At 34.7% G+C, this 16,869-nt stretch overlaps 1 protein-coding gene across 1 annotated transcript; it reads right to left on the reverse strand.

Moving 5' to 3' along the window:
• Window positions 1-567: 567 nt before the first annotated feature.
• LOC137956467 (ATP synthase subunit d, mitochondrial-like) lies at window positions 568-4,886 on the reverse strand. Its single transcript, XM_068803983.1, has 5 exons — window positions 4,606-4,886; window positions 4,091-4,172; window positions 1,231-1,295; window positions 1,039-1,125; window positions 568-951 (listed from the first exon to the last, which is right to left on the reverse strand). Exons 1-5 carry the CDS (start codon window positions 4,765-4,767, stop codon window positions 850-852), a joined length of 498 nt encoding a protein of 165 aa, XP_068660084.1. The 5' UTR covers window positions 4,768-4,886; the 3' UTR covers window positions 568-849.
• Window positions 4,887-16,869: the final 11,983 nt, after the last annotated feature.

Here is a 16,869-nt window from a genome sequence, read left to right on the forward strand (position 1 = left end):
TGTACCTCAAGTTTTGGAAAAAATCGATAGTGAATCCTAAAACTCTAGTGTTCAATTTTTCTTTGTTCAAGAATTATTGACTTTCCATGAGGTTTGAGGTCTTTGAAAAATTTGTATCGATTCAATGCTTTAAACTTTTAAATTAACATCTTGAAGGAAAAGTATCTAAAATATTAATTTATTAAGTTTTGTTATAATAATAAAAAAAAATCAACACTCAATCAAAATTTTAATAAAAAAAAGACATTAGAATTTTTTAATGGTAGCGCGAGTTTATGCTAACGTAAATACTAGCCAACAATGAAAAAATTCTATATTATAAATTTTAAAAAGAAAAATTAAAAATTAAATTTTAATTGAAAAATGCCACAACTTTACTACTAGTTTTAGATCAAAACCTAGCTGCGTCCCATTTTGATATCGCAATTCGCTAGGACTGGGCACAATCTTTAAAATCTTTAAATCTCTGAAGGAAGACCCATCATTGAGTGTTCTCACAAGTATCATGATCTGTATAACATTCCTCTCCACTCTAGTTGCCATTGCAACAGCCAAAGCACCACCAAGTTTACAGCTTGAGCTGCTACTTAACATATCAACATTCTATAGGACGTTTCTCGCGTCTAAAGTACACCCAATGAGCAACAACATGAAGAACAGGGAACAAGGCATTATCATCACAAAATAGTTTGGATATGCAGCCCCCACATGTTATCTGAAGTACAAAAGTGTGTCACGTCTTTCAATGGTTACGTACAAAAAAATTACTTTATTTGCAACTGAAAGGACAAGATTAAACTCAAAATCCGGCAACGCACACTCCAAAGTTGCCTGGCAGGAATTATCAGATCAATAACCCCAGTAGTCATTCCGTATTTCATCATCAAATTTCTTCTTTAATTCCGGATGTTTTGCAAAGTATTCATCTGCAGTCATTGTGCTGAGCTTTTTCTGTCATAAAGAACAATTAACTGTAAGAAACAAGAGTAGCTCACAATATATGAGAACAAAGAATAATTAGATGTCTCATTTTCTAACCTTTAGTTCTTGGACTTCGGCAATTTCTTTCTCTAGCGACTCTGACTGTTTCAGAGATTTCTCTTCAGCTTCTTTCAGCTCAACTAACTAAACATTTTGGACACAAATTCATATGTAAGAAAGCCATCTCAAGTAGAGATAGGACTCCAACATAAGATAAAATTATGTAAACGTTATCATGAGCATGCGCACCAGTGCATCAAATTTGGGTTTATATTGAGGAGTCACATTGTCCACGTATTTGGGGATTTCTATGCCTGAAGAGAGGAAAACCATACATGTCAGGAGAAAGCAATACCAGCAACAAGACAATGAACAAGCCACATGATACAAAAAACACAGAACAAGGCTGGTGATTATAAGGCAAAACAATGACTCTAAAACAATGACAATATTTAACTGTCCCAGCATAAAACAGGCAGAAGAAATAAGCCAAATGTTTGAGAGAGCATCTCCGTGGAAAAACAGAAGAAAAAAGGGATGCTGGCAGAGAACTCCTCTCACACAAGTGTTAATGAAAATAAATTACAAGTCATAACCAAAATTTGCCAGAATCAATTTATCAAACACATGCATTGCATTCATGCTTCCCATCCAGATTGATAACCTAGTTACACGTCAAAAAATAAAAAAATGGAGCACATAAAACTGCATTATTCAATTATTAGCCACCAATAAGAACTATACAAATTTATCTTTGACAATAAACTTTTCTACACCACATACATAGCATATCACTCAAAAAAGTAATAGACATTTTAGTGCTTGATAGGTAGTTGAATGGCAGTCTCCTGTAGGTTGGATGAAGCTTACTTTCAAATGGTTCTCAATGGGGAACTTAGGCCAGCTGGTGCTGAAGGAGTCTTAAGAGATGACAAGGGAGCCATCATTTTCCTCTTATCAGGCCCACTAGGTATTTGCAAGTAACAAAGGCAGAATCTCAGGCCTAGCTTCAAGGAACAAAAATGTACACAGACTCTATCTGGCCCTATCATCTCAGAGGCAGACTCTACTAACATGATTGGCTGGATGGCCAACAAATCAGTCCTACCTGGAGATAAAGATATTTGTTCGATGAATTTACAAAACTTTCCTCTTGGAGAGCAAAATGGAGCCATGTGCCTCGGTCTGCCAACAGCTCAGCAAATTCTCTATCTTGTGAGGATGACTCTCAGGAGTATCTTGCTTCCAAAAGATCTATTCCATTGTAAACCTAAGTTGTATACTATAATGATCAATATTTGACAGCAGTAATGTCAACACCATTTTCAAAGAAAAATCATGGTACTTGAAATTAGAAATTATGTTCCAGTTAAAACAAGCTATTTTTCATTTTATTTTATTTCTACCATCAATTATTCATATTTATGGCGTACAGTGAAACAGGCAACCTGTGCAAAAGAGGTTGCATCTTAAAATTTTGATATTAGTAGGTCCACAAACCTGGTTCAATACAAATAGAAAGGGAGATGGCTGTCATTCACTTCAACATAGCACGCCTACAAGTTCAATCAGAAAACTAATGATTTTAGTTAAAATTGAAGTGCCTTAGTCATGGTATCATAAAACCCTGATAAAAGTGAATGAATAAATACTCTTATTCAATGTAGGCCTTTCTCCTTTTTGTTTTAGGTGTTTAAAAGAAATTGAATTGAGTAATTAGATACTTAGACAACCAAAAATATCTTAATATGCTAGACCATAGAAGAGATACAAATCAGAAGCCACAAATCAAAGGAATGATGAAAGAGAACAGTAACAAAAAAACAGGCAGTTCGAAACAAACTTTCTGCCTAAAAGAAGGTCACTCCCTCTTCCATCAGCATTAGACAAATCTAAGTAATACATCTACCACTAAAGCAGAGCCATCTTTAATAATGTAAGTATCAAATTTGACTCACAGAAAAAGAAAAAGAAAAGAAAGTATTCACTTAGTGAACCACATTGAGATGTTCGCTAAATACAAAAATCTTTCTTATTGTTGACCTTAGCATTTGGTTAATGAACTCACATTGGAGAGTTGCTTTTTGCTTTATAAAACGCAGAGAGAGAGAGAGAGAGAGAGAGAGTGGAGGGGAGCTCAGAAATAGCCATAACCTTTGATCTTGGCTCAACACATTGATAATCTACAGTTATATGTAATTCTTTGTTTTAATGTCTATGCAGATACAGACTCCATATCTTTTCATTAAAATAAAGTGAACAGGAGAATATTGCTAATCCACTTAGTTACAACTACTATAATATAATAAGTGAAAAGCACACAAAATATATTAAAAATTAAAGGAGAGAAAAAAGACTTAATACAAAATCCTAAATATTAGAGACTGGGCTAAAAGACCATAGAAGTCCAGTTGGCTCAGCTGTGTAAGAAGAAAATCATGAGAAAATAAATAGAAGAAAGACAAGGCCACTGTATTCAAACCATAAAATACTCGTCCAACACAAAGAGAAGCTTTGGCATATTTCTTAGTCAAGAGCTCTCCCCAAATTCTCAATAATATTTTTATAGTTGCAGCAGACGGGCAAAAGTTGGATGTAATAAAAAGAAAAAAAGGAGCTAGAAAAGAGCTTCTAGTATGCAGAGAAAGACATAAGCGATATTTTCTTGAATACAAGACAATCATATTTGCTTGAACACCATGCCAGACAAATCTTTATAAAATCACAAAAGCATGATCCAAAACTCCAATGTGCATAAAGATATAAATAAAATAATGTTTGAAAAATTGACACGGGAAAAGACATCAATGTCGAAGAATCTGCAACAACAAGTGCAGTAGAACTGCAGATAACAGAGAAAAATCTCTTCAATTAGTAAAAACATAAAATAAAATAAGAGGATAAATATAAAAAAAAATTAAGGGAGGCCATGTGTTCACTGAAAAAGAAAAAGGTGAAACCTTTATCAGCATAATGTCACTATACTATTGTCTAAAATGCAAGAATTATATGAATAGAAATGTCACTATACTATTGTCTAAAACGCAAGAATTATATAAATAGACATTGAACATCCATCTCCAATGGCAATTGTAAATCTAAAACATACTCTCATAGGCTTCTTTGTACATATCCACCAAACGTGAACCAATTCCTTTCCTGTAGTAGTCCCAGTCAATAGGTTCAGGTTCCTGCAGACATTGAATGAACAGAAGACAAATTAGTTCAAAAATCAAATAGCAATCGGAGGAAAACCCATTTGTACGAATATTTCTGAACTCGTACCAAAACAGCAAGCTGGAGAAAGCTAATCCTCAAGCTTGTATTATTAACCCAAATGGTGCATTCAGTTGAGCTATACAGTCGTGTAAAAAAAGATCAACTGTGACCGGCCAAACCATGTGATGTGGTACGACAATGCGGATACACAGTCATCTTTTTCCTATTTTCTCCTAACTGTTGTTTGATCATAAGGATTAATCCACGAATAGTTTCAAGGAAGTGGATATATCAGCAATAAGCTATAAACTGTTAACATCAAACTATTTCACAATCTTAACAAAGGAATATAGTAACAAAACCTAGATCCAGTACGGAGATAGAGAAAAAGATTTGCTAGAGTACCTGGCTGAATTTAGTTTGGAGAGCGTGGTTGACCTCATCGAAGGCGTGGCGGAGATTAGAGAACTCCTTCCGAGCCTCATCGGATACGAGTAGCTTCGCCATTCCATCCCAATCAATAGCTTTTGAAGCCTTGACAGCCACATCCGTTACCTTTCTGCTCATCTTCCGTTAGCCTGTCCGACTATTTCTCTGAATCTAACAGCGCGGAAGAGAAATGCCTCCAGAGTGATTTTCCCCTCTTTAACGAGTTGGGGAAGGGTCGGACGGATGAAGAGGAAGGAGGCTAATCTGGTAATTTAGGAAGTAGGACTACATGACTTCTACGTCATTAGTTAAGATAACCGTGCGGTATTGTATCAGTTTTATTTTTATTATTCATTATTATTTAACAATTTTGTTAGCCTGAGACAGGTGGATACAAGTTATTGTGTTGAAGCAACGAGATAGAATGCTTCACGAGTCCTCCCTTTTGCTCAATGATCATAGCAAAGCACTCTTTTGTCCTTATGCTTCCATTTGTTTTAGGCTCAAATCAATATTGGGGTTTTAGTTCCTTTAAAGCTCAATAATAGCAAATTACTTATCCCAAAAAGATCTCATAGATATGGTTATTCATAGTTTTTCCTCTTATGGATTATATTGATGGAAAACTGCTTCACCTTCCAAATTAGTTGTCAAATCTCAAAGGTGGAGAAGTCAAACTCCTCTAAGGGGGGTTAGTGCCCCAAAGTGGATTCTTGAAGATCAAGTCATGTCCAATATGAAGATCATGTCATGTCATGTTCATGAAGATCAGGTAAGAATTTGTGTTAGTGTTGACGACTTTATGTGCACTGGAAAACAGTTTCCAGTGTTAGTGCCCCAACATGAGAAAAACATAAAAAACAAGAGAATTTCTAAACCTTTACAGTGCACTTAATTACAACATAATCCTTAAACCCCAAATTAGGTAAAACAACCACTATTACTATACGAATAAGTTATTGAATGTATAATTAAATATACTAATATATTTATTAATTGAATTAGATATTTTATTGTACATTAATATGGTAATTACATGAGCCAATGAAATACGTATATGATTAATTACAAATAATAAATAAATAACATTATAAATAAAAAAAAGTAATACATTAAGTTATTAATTTATTAATAACATATGATATATTTTGACCTAAAAATAAATAATTTAAGAGAAAAAATTGATCTAATCATAACTTTAACATACTATATATTTGTACATAATATATTTTATGTATTATTAATTAATAATATATTATCACAAAATTTAAAACCATTGGTTTAATTAACTATAACAATCGGATAATTATGCCAAAATAATTTATCAAATATTTATTTTAACAATATTTTAATTATAACTATTAAATCACTATTTTAATATAGTAATTTATAAATAAAAATAATTATTTTATAAATAAAAATTATAAATTAATAATTTTTATGAAGATAGTTTAATTTTTCCTAACTTAGGAAAAATTAAACTTCTTCGTCTTCCTTAGCAGCGAGCCAGCGGGGCGATGGCGACGGGGACGGGCTAGGCAAAGGCAACGACCGACGACAGCGGCGGGCAATGCCGACAGAGGCGGCACTCTGACGGTACGCCGAGAGGGAGAAGAGAGGGAGGCCGAGAAGCTCTGTAAATGCTCGACCTCCCGTGCTCTGCGGGAATGAGAGAGGGCTGCGAAAATGAGAGAGGGCTGCGAAAATGAGAGAGGGAGCAGAGAATGAGAGAGGGCTGCGGGAATGGAGACGAGAGAGGGTTGCGGAGACGAGAGAGGGCTGTGGGAACGGAGACGAGAGAGGGCTACGGGAAAACCGAAGAGAGGGAGACCGGAGAGAGACGGCGGTAGTAGAGAGGGAGACCGGAGAGAGGGAGACCGGAGAGAGACGGCGGAGACGAGAGAACGAGCAGAGAGCTTGGGCTTCACAGAGACGACAGAGGGCTGCGGGAACGAGAGTCGTTGTGTGCGGGAATGAAATGATCGAAATGAAAAAAAAACAGAGACGGTCGAGCCAGAGAGAGCCCGCGCGAGAGAATCAAGTGGATGATTCTCAAAATCGGGCGGAAAGCACTTTCCGCCCGTTACTCTTTACACATGAACTCTTGGTTCATGTATATTCATGTACATGACATGAATTTTGGCGCCCCCTAACGACATCAGGACATGAACTGCGTAATGCGCTTGAATATCATGTCCTGAGTCATGTGCACTAACCCCCCCTAAAGAGAATCCCATACCCAACCCTATATAGCTTAGAGCTACTGTCTTTGAATAAATTTTGTCGCAATTAGTGAACATTTTAAGAGTGCTCGGGATTTATGGAAACCACTAAAACAAGCTTAGTCAATGCACATAGACTCACAAATCATGTAGGTTAAGCAAAATCTCTAAAACCTCAAACGAAGGTCCTATCATGTTCAAGGGGCATTGTTCCTATGCTATTTTGCACAATATTGAAGATTTCTTTTAATAAAGAGCTGGTTCCACAAAAAAAAAATGTTTTCTTTATGAATTAGGAAAACACAAACATCTTCCGTTTTCATCTCGTAAATTCATTACAACTCATCCACACCAATGTCTATGGACCTACACCCACTGTTTCCCTCTCTAGGGCATGTTTTTTATATAATTGTCATTCATGATTTTTTTAGCTAGATTTAGATATCTTTTATGAAACATAAGTTTGTTGCTCTCCCTTTTTTCATAAATTTCTTGTACTTTCATAAAGAAAGTATTAGCATGGCCAAATCCATGATATTTTCAAGTAAAGTACCTTGAGTCTCCATATATCTTTCAACACACACTAGATTATCTGTTACGAAAGTCATACCACGGGTTAGGTCATGTTGGCTACAATGGGTAGTTAGCAAAATAATAAAGAGTTGAGCTCATGTGTGTGCCAAATAGGATTGAGTCATTATTTAGCAGTCATTAGGGAGTCAATAAGGTCCAATGATAGATCACAAGATGGAGAATAAGCCCACTAGGGAGGAGGAGACAAGTAGTGTCAAGAAGGAAGGACAAAATTGTTTGAATAGGTCACAAACAGGTGGTGCCAACTATGGAGGGGTAAAAGAGTCAAAGAAACCTCTAGAGGAGTAAGAACCAATTTGTTAAGTGTAAAATAGTCCAAGAGAATTCTCCATAAGGAGCCTCCATACAAGCAAGGGCAAAATTATCAAAGAAGTCTCTAAAAGTGGCCCCAACATAGCATAGGGATATAATTGTCCAGTAGAGTTTTCCTGAAGTGGTGACATCTTAGCTAGAGAAATTCTAAGAGATGATCATTTGTCTCCCAAGCAAGAGAATGACAGTTCTTACACCCTCATAGGAAAAAAATAGATTCTAGGGTTTCATGCCTGAGAAGTCTATGTTTGAAGAGATTAAAGGGTAAGGAGAAGTGGAAGAGAGAAAAAGAGAAGAAGGAGAAGAGAGGAGGAGCACAAGTTGGGAGAGAGAAGGAGATTAGGTTGAGAGGAGCGCAAGTGATGAACTCATCATCTCTAGGGCCTTTATTTATAGATGGGGGTGGAAAACCTAATATGATAGAGATAAAAAAAAAAAAAAAAAACCAAGATGTTGGCTCAGGTGGCTTCTCAAGAGGGGAGTGAATTGTAATTACAAGTTTAAAATCTTAAGGCGTGAAATATAAAATCATGAAAGCATGTAAATTAAAGGAAGAAACATTCACACACCACAATAGTTGACATCAAATATTTTGATATTGATCTTCTCCTATTGGTATTCACCGCCCAAGAGCCTATACTTAGGAAATTCCACTAATCAAGCTCTATTAGCTAGAATTTACATCAAAGAGATTTTGGCTCTCTTTAAGCCACATATATCTCAAATACACAATTTAGCAGATAATATCCCCAAGAGATTGACTAGATTCTAGCTCTAGCTAGTCCCTTTCTATCTAGATTTAACCAAGTTCTAGATGAACCTATCTCAAAACAAAAATACAAAAGAAAAGTAAAACTTACACCCTTTATCAATTAGAAAGAAACCTTCTCCTTAGGAGAAATGATTTTTCCATAGTCTGGCTCACTCTTTCTCAAATATGCACTTTAGAAAATTTTGCAAAAGATGGAGAATAAATGTTTGTGGATGTACCAATAAATGCTCATTAATGTCTCAATAGGAGGTTTGCTCGGGTCTTTATAAGTTCCCCAAGCCAAACTAGCCATTTTTGCCCGTTTGTAAAAAGTTGAGTTTACATTGATTGATAAATGTAAAGCGGGTGATCAACCACTCGAGTATAATGACTATTTTTCTATCAAAATGTGACTTATAGATCGATTGTATGATCGATAAATATCTTCCCATTGGGTTTGACATTTTAATTTGATCGTTCAATGTACATAATGTTGACCGTAGGTTGACTCCCATGTTACTTTTGATGATAACAAAATTTAATTAATCTAACAACTTGAAAATCTAAGTATTTTAAATACTTTACTTTCAAAAGTAAATGCATCTCAAGGTCTAAAAGAAAGACCTCAAGACCTCGAGCGCAATTGAAGAACGTCTCTTGAAGAAGCACCCACAAGGAAGAAGAAAGAGACAAGACTAGAGTTCAAGTGTAAAAGTCCAATGACCAAACTCAATCACTTTTGTAAGAGAGCATTTAAACATTATTTAGAATATGCTAGAGCACTTAGAGAAAAATATTCCCATGCTTTAAAAGTCTACACTTTTTAATTGACATTGGAATGATTGATCAACCACTGGTAATGATCAATCATCTAGAACTGTGATGGCAAAAAATATAAAGCATGATCAATCAACCATAGTCGATTGATTGATCATCCTGAACATGGCCATTTCATGCTATAATGCATGATCAATCATCCCATTTGGATTGATCGATCATCTCAGTCCAGGCAAGTCAATTTCACATGTTCCAAGAGGGTCATAATCCATTGTTCATTACTTCTCAATACCAATGGTGGAGATTCAGAACGGAATTTGTCTTAAAATCATGAGTGGACCTTTCATCCCATCTCTAAATGTAAATGGGAGATTTATTCCAAAATTTGTTTGTGTTTCGTATGACCTTGACATTGCAAGAGTGGATGGTAAGGCTATGAAACTCATTCTTAGTTCCTTGAGTATGAAATGGTTGATTCTTACTTATCTTGTAAATCAACCAAGGATTTGTGGGATAAATTAGAATCTGACTTTTCTACGAACAAAGAATGTTGTTCTTCAAACTCTCAGTGCAATACATCTAGTGGTAACATTGAAATTATCTATTGTATATGCTTATGTTTATATGGAAACGCCATCTTAGATCAAGATGAAACTTCAAAGAGTGATAGTTGTGAAGAATTGGACAAAGAAGAATTGATGAGAAAACTTGATGACTCCATATCCTCCCTTAGAAGAAGAGATAAAGAAAAAAAAAGCTAAGGAGGCAAATTTCTAAAGTAGAAAAGGAAATTAACTTATTGAATGTTGAGTTTTCCTCAAAGCAAGAAGAGCTTAGAAAAGAAAATATAAAGCTCATTTTAGACTATGAGAAACTAAATGAATATTCTTCAAACATTCTTGAATTGAGAAAAAAAATGATAGTTATTTTTCTAGGATTTTAGAATTACAAGATGAAAAAAATTTGCTAAAATCCAACAACTTTATAGCTGAAAGAAGAACCCGTGACTTATCTCATGCTTTAAAGATTTTTACCTTGGGAAAAACTACTCCTATGATTAGATCAGAAAAATCAAGTGAGGAAGCTGGAGTTTAGACTTAAGGTCCATGAGACCATAATAGAAATAAAACTTAGTAATTCTCATAAGACAAATGTGATAAAGTTCATAAACTCACCAATGCGTAATGATGGATGTTACACTTGTGAAATGATTGGACATTTTGTGGTTGAGTGTTCAGCTAGAAGACCAAAGCTAAATGTAGTGAAGCAAATTTGATTCCCAAGGGAAGCCTAAATTGGTCTTCCAAAGTTGACATGATGGGACCCAAGCAGATTTGAGTACCCAGGGTAACTTGATCTTCATAGCAAGGAGTGAGCTCTCCGAAACAAGCTATATACCACATGAAAATTACCTAAATAGCTTGTGGGACTTAAATTTTAAATTAAGACTTCATAATTTGATGTTCATGTCAATTTAGAGATTCATCTTATGTGATTTGGTTTTGAGGATTGACATAATGATAATTTTATCACATACCACATTAACCAATCTTGAAACTTGTTCATGTGAAACTAAGCTATCTTAGTAAATTAAGTCTTCCACATCAACAAAATTTTGTTTAGCACTTGGTTTAAGCCTAGTTGAAGATTGAAAAATTAGATAAATTTGAAACTTTAAGCTTAGATTGTTGAATCGAAGCCTAGTTGAGGATTGAAAAATTAGATAAATCTGAAACCTTAAGCTTAGATTGGTGAATCTAGTACCCATAGTGCTACTTATGTGAATTTATGACTTAAAGCATATTTGAAAATGGACCCCCAGCCATAAATTCAAACTTAATGTATAGTTATAGCCACAACAAAGTGAGTTTCAGTGATTATATCAAAATTTGGCAATTTGACTACGTTTATATGAGCTACATTGACAGTCATTGATTTGTTACGTGGCAAGTCATGATATTTGACACACTGGTAAACTATAAGCTTGCATTAGGAATCTCCCTAAGAAGAAAATTAGTTGCAAATTAAGGAAAATATTATTTTGTTGGAGAACATAAAGTCAAATTATGTGCCTCCATACAAATTAATCAAGCCTAATGTTATAGGAATGGATTAGGACCAAAATTAGAATAAAATTAGAAAATCTTTAAGTCCTGCGACCATTAGAGCCTATGTAGCCCAAAATAAAATTAAACATAACATCTTAGATATTTGGCTACATTGGATGCCTTGTGCCTATAAAACATATTGAAAATCTCTTGGTTTAGGAAAAAGCAAGTTCATATTGTCATTCACCTTTCTCATACCATAAGAGCTAATGATCTGGGTGAATTGAAAAACACAATAATTGAGTAAATGCATATTAGGCATTATTACTCAGGTAACCTCACTATGGAATTAATGTACTTGTGTTTTTGGATCTCTACCAAGATCTTGAGAATCTCATCTCATGGCTATGAATCATTATTCACTTGAGAAGTTGATTCTATGAAGGGTTCATATGGTTGATTCGTATGCTTGAATAGAAACCTAGACAAGAAATTATCATTTAGTTGGTTACAAGAGCTTAAAGAGTGTTTTAAATTTGCTTAGTGCAATTCAAATTGCCTACCTTTGCTAAATTAGATTTTGATATTCACCCTTTCTAGAGTCATGAAGATCTCAACTGTAAAATTGATCTTCACAAAGCACGTAGGTCTATGAGTTAATCTTAATTAAACAAAATTAAATTTTAAATCATATTATTGTGCTTTAAACAGTTAGACTCTCCATTGAGTCTTAAACAATCTCATTCCTTGAGTATGAGGATAGATTTGTTAAATCAAGGTTCTTCATCAATCTTCTCAATGGAGTCTTGTGCATGAACAAGGTTCGAAGTTGAGCATCTTGCGCTCATGAAAAGATTTTTTCTTTAATTCTTCCTTTGAGGTGATTACTTGTTTGTGTCTCAAAAAGAAGGGCTATAATTGAGGGTGATTTATATGAGATTAAATGAAAATCAAGTGTTAATTCTATCTTATGTATTAGCATATGACTACTTGTTTTAGTTTCTTCAAATCTATGCAAGCTTCAATTATATGAATTTGCCCTTCTTCTATTTGCCACATACCATCCTCATAGCTTGCTTCCCCATAAAAAAGTTGCCCTCCTTGGTACTCAATCATAAATCTTCATACTCCTTATTATTTCCTTGTGAAGACATCTTTTCACTTCCCTTTAAGATGTTTAGTTGTACCTACTTTGTTCATGCCACATCTCCACATAATACTAAGTTAGATCCACAAGCTATCGAATAATTTTTTTAGGCCACTCTCATACCCAAAAAGGATATGTATGTTATAACCCTTCTCTCCGAAGGATGTTTGTATCTAGAGATGTGATATTTTTCAAAAAAAAATCGTTATACTCCTCCAAAGATGTCCCCTTGGTCTTTCTTCAGTTACTTTGACTCTTAAGCCCATTGTGCTTATCAATGTTGATGTTTTTCTGTAGCCCCTTGAAGCATTGGTTGATAGTTCTGTGGCGGATCCTTTGAGCTAAGTCTTTCTTCTCCTCCTCCTATTTTTGGTCCTCCATTTGATACTAGGCCTATTTCACTTTGCAAGGAACCTCGATCATGTACTAGGTCCTCCATTTATCACCCTATATCTAATTTTGTTTCTCGGCACCATTTATCTCCTTCTTGTTGCAATTTTCTTGCCTCTATTTCCTCAGTGTCTATTCCTCAATCGTATCAGGAGGCCCTCAAACATCTAGGATGAAAAGCGGCAATAAATGAGAAAATGACTGCTTTATATGAAAATCAGACACTTTATCCTAGTAAGAAACCAGTGGGTTGTTACTGGGTCTTTGCTATTAAACACAATCCAGATGGTTCTATGGCCCATCTGGTGGTTAAAGGGTATATTCAATGTTATGATGTTGACTTTGCAGAAACATTCTCTCCTGTGGCCAAGTTAAATTTAGTACGTACTTTATTATCAGTTGTAGGTAATTCTTATTGGTCTGTCTATCAACTTGATGTGAATAATGTTTTCCTCAATGGTGATATTAAAGAGGAGATTTATATGCATCAACCACTTGGTTTTGTGGTTGAGGGGGAGTCGGTATGTAAATTACAAAAATCTTTATATGGCTTAAAACAATCTCCTTGTGCTTGGATTGATAAGTTTAGTAAAGTGATGATTCTACTTGGGTTTACTTGATGTTCAACAGATCATTTAGTATTTGTAAAGAAAACCACAAATGGAGTTGTATTACTTGCGATATATGTGGTTGATATTGTTTTGATAGATAGTGATACATACAACATAAGTCAGGTCAAACACAAGATATGCAATGAATTCAAAACAAAAGACTTAGGACTTCTCAAATATTTCCTTGGCATTGAAGTCTTCCAGTCCATGCATGGTATTGTTCTATCACAGAAGAAATTGTACTTGACCTACTTAAAGATACATGATTGTTGGGATGTTGACCAACTAATAATCCCTTGGATGCAAATACCAAACTATATGCATGCTCTGGAGAAAATATTTATGTGGGTAGATACCAAAGGCTAGTAGGGAAGCTTATTTATCTTACCGTGACCAGACCAAATATTTCTCATCCTATAAGTGTTGTCAGTCAATATATGCATAAATCGGAACATACTTATTGGCAAACAATGGAAAGGATTCTTAGATATTTACAGAAGGATCCAAGAAAGGGACTCTTATATAAATGTCATAGTCATTTTAACATTGAAGGCTTTGCTAATGCAAATTGGGCCATGTCACTAGATGATAAAAAATCCACCTTTGCCTATTGTACTTTAGTTGGAGGCAATTTAGTCATCTAGAAGAGTAAAAAATAGAATGTTTTTGCAAGATCTAGTGTTGAGGCCCAAATATATAGATATGGCTCATGTAGTAAGTGAACTTCTATGAATTAAATCTCTCCTGACAGAATTAGGGTTCAACAAAAAGGCACCTATGGAACTTCACTATGACAACCAACCAGCCATTCACATTGCTTCTATTCCAGTCTTCCATGAGAGAACAAAGCACATTGAAGTGGATTATCATTTTATACGAGAAAAATTACAAGTTGGCATTATATGTCACAAATATGTCACAAAATATTTATATCAAAGACTCAAACCACGATATGCACCAATTTGACATCTTCTCACCACCAATTTGAGGGGGAGTGTTAGAAGCTATAATTTATCTCTAGTGGCATTGAGGCAAATGTTCTTGATTTCTTGTCTTTTTTTAACTTATTTAGGGTAAAGGGTATTGATGTAATCATTATTCTTTTACACACGTAAATAAAGATTAAGGGGGAGGATTAGGACTCTACTCTCACAACCATAATCCTCTCATTTCCCAACGTCCACTTCCCCTCTCTCAAACTAGTTTCCCCTCTTTCCTTTCTCTCTCTCTCTCTCTCTCTCTCTCTCTCTTCTTCATTCTCTCTTCTCTCTTCTTCATTTCTTCTTATCTTTTATTACCTCAACTTAGCCTAATCACCATGGGATCCTGAAAATAACATCCCTCTTAACTTTACTCGTTCATGATTACGCAACACTCAGTTGAAGAAGATAAGACCCTACAAAGAAGGCTCTTAATCAGAGACTTCCTATAAAATCAAAGTTTGAATATCCTACAAGAGAAAATTCATTTATCCTTAGAAAAAATAGTCCATAGTTTAGACTTTCCCTTAGGTACCTAAATATTCCATTGATTGTAGTTACATGAGACTCTTTTGGATTAGAATGGAATCTAGCATACAAACAAACTGTTAGAAGATAATTTAAATAGTATGGAGTTTGTGTTGGCTCAGGTGGTGTCTCAAAATCCTTGAGATTAATTACAAATTTTAAGTTCTTTAGTGTGTTATAAAAATTATGCAAGGAAATTCAAATGTAAAAGCAAGCATAAAAATAATTATAGAGAACACAACTTTTTTGTTATTGATGTTCAACTAGTGGTAGTCACCAACAAAAAAAACTCTTAATTAATGCGATATTTCACCTATTAAGTGATTATATAAAGTCTAAGGGGAGAGGATTAGGATTACACATTGAACCCTAAACCCTTCAAGCCTTCTTCACTCTTCGAGCACTCTTCTCTTCTCCTCTCCTTTTCTCTATATCTCTTCTCAAACTTCTTACCTAACAACTCACTCTCTCTTCCACTTCACCTCACCTAACTTTTGCATAAAGCCAACACTAATGGAATCCTAAGATTCAACATAGTAAAAATAGGTTAAATCTAAGTCCAAAATTCAGAAAATAAATATGCATTAATTCCTATTTTTACAACTAAACACAATGATTTGTCATTGGCAAGCCATGGAGACCAACAACTCCATAATCTAGGTTTGAATGAATGACAATTTGAATATTGTTGGTCAACTCTTTTTTTCTTTTAGTCGTTTGTAATCAAATCCTTCTAAGTGGTCAACTCATTTTTTACTTTTGAAAAACTTTTGTTTGCATCATGTGGTCGATTCCTTTGCATTTTACACTAAGAATGTACTTGACTCCTTCGTAAATGATCGACTCGCTTTGGCTTTTATACTTTTGAGTCTTCATTTTTTCCTTGAAGTGGCCAATCTAATGTATGTGGTCGACTCCTTTTGCCCCGATAAATGATTTACCCTTCTTTGTTGCAAAAATTAAATTTGTTTGTCATGCTTAACCATCTAGGTCTATTATCATCAAAATTATGACAAATGGATGGATCTTGAGACCTCACTCCAAACTTGCTTCTATGAAAAACCATCACTACATACCTACCAATGGTTGGGGGTGGGGTTAGATTTTTAAATTCATAATGAGTCTTATTGGGATGGGTTCCAGGTCAGGTTCATAGGGTGGGGATGGATTTTTATAGATTTGACCTGAATCAGAGCCATGCCCAACCCCTACCTGTGAGCATTAGGACTTGGCAGTATTCTAATAAGAAATTAAAAGTGAATTAAACGTTTTTAGTATCAAAAGATCTTGAAAGTGAATTGCAATTTGTTTTCAATGTATCATAATGTTTAGATTGAATATGGAAGTGATTTTAGCACTTTTGAAATAATTTTATTTGAATTTTGGAAAAATTAGGGAGTTTTATTTTTTAAGTTTTTGTCTTGCCAAATTTGTGTTAATGGGAGACTAACAATAATTTGTTGAAAATTGCCAATACTTCTACTCTAGAATGTCAAGAAAATTTAATTGTTTTCCGAAGGGAAATTTTTATTACACTATTTTGATGACTGCGAATAAACATCCTGAGATAAAAAAAAAAAAAAAGTGTGAAACAAGAAGAAATTAAGTTGAAGTCACTTAATTCAAATTTATTCATTAAATTAAAGATTAATTGAACCTAAGTTAGATGAATTTGATTCCATGGTCCTTTTATTTATGATTTTAGCTTTTCTTAGAATTTAGTTTTATGAAAGAAACCCAATTTTTTTTTACGTATCTGTGTTAACTCGGTCGAGTCAGAGCGACTCCAACGAGTTTTCGGACCTTGCCTGGCTGTCGTATGGTTACCTTATATATAATTGGTTATTTGGCTGCGGTGTCTCAGCATCGGGTCAGCCGTC

The sequence above is a fragment of the Aristolochia californica genome, unplaced genomic scaffold (genome assembly GCF_029961685.1).
Source record: "Aristolochia californica isolate CCGP_79_NKW_82.1479 unplaced genomic scaffold, dmAriCali1.0.hap1 SCAF_2, whole genome shotgun sequence".
NCBI classification, from domain to species: Eukaryota; Viridiplantae; Streptophyta; class Magnoliopsida; order Piperales; family Aristolochiaceae; genus Aristolochia; species Aristolochia californica.

Coding starts and splice junctions, on each gene's coding strand:
- LOC137956467 (XM_068803983.1), bottom strand. CDS start 4,767: ATGAGCAGAAAGGTAACGGATGTGGCTGTCAAGGCTTCAAAAGCTATT. Junction 1,126..1,230: donor AACCCAAATTTGATGCACTG/GTGCGCATGCTC, acceptor CAAAATGTTTAG/TTAGTTGAGCTGAAAGAAGC. Junction 952..1,038: donor CCGAAGTCCAAGAACTAAAG/GTTAGAAAATGA, acceptor TCTTTATGACAG/AAAAAGCTCAGCACAATGAC.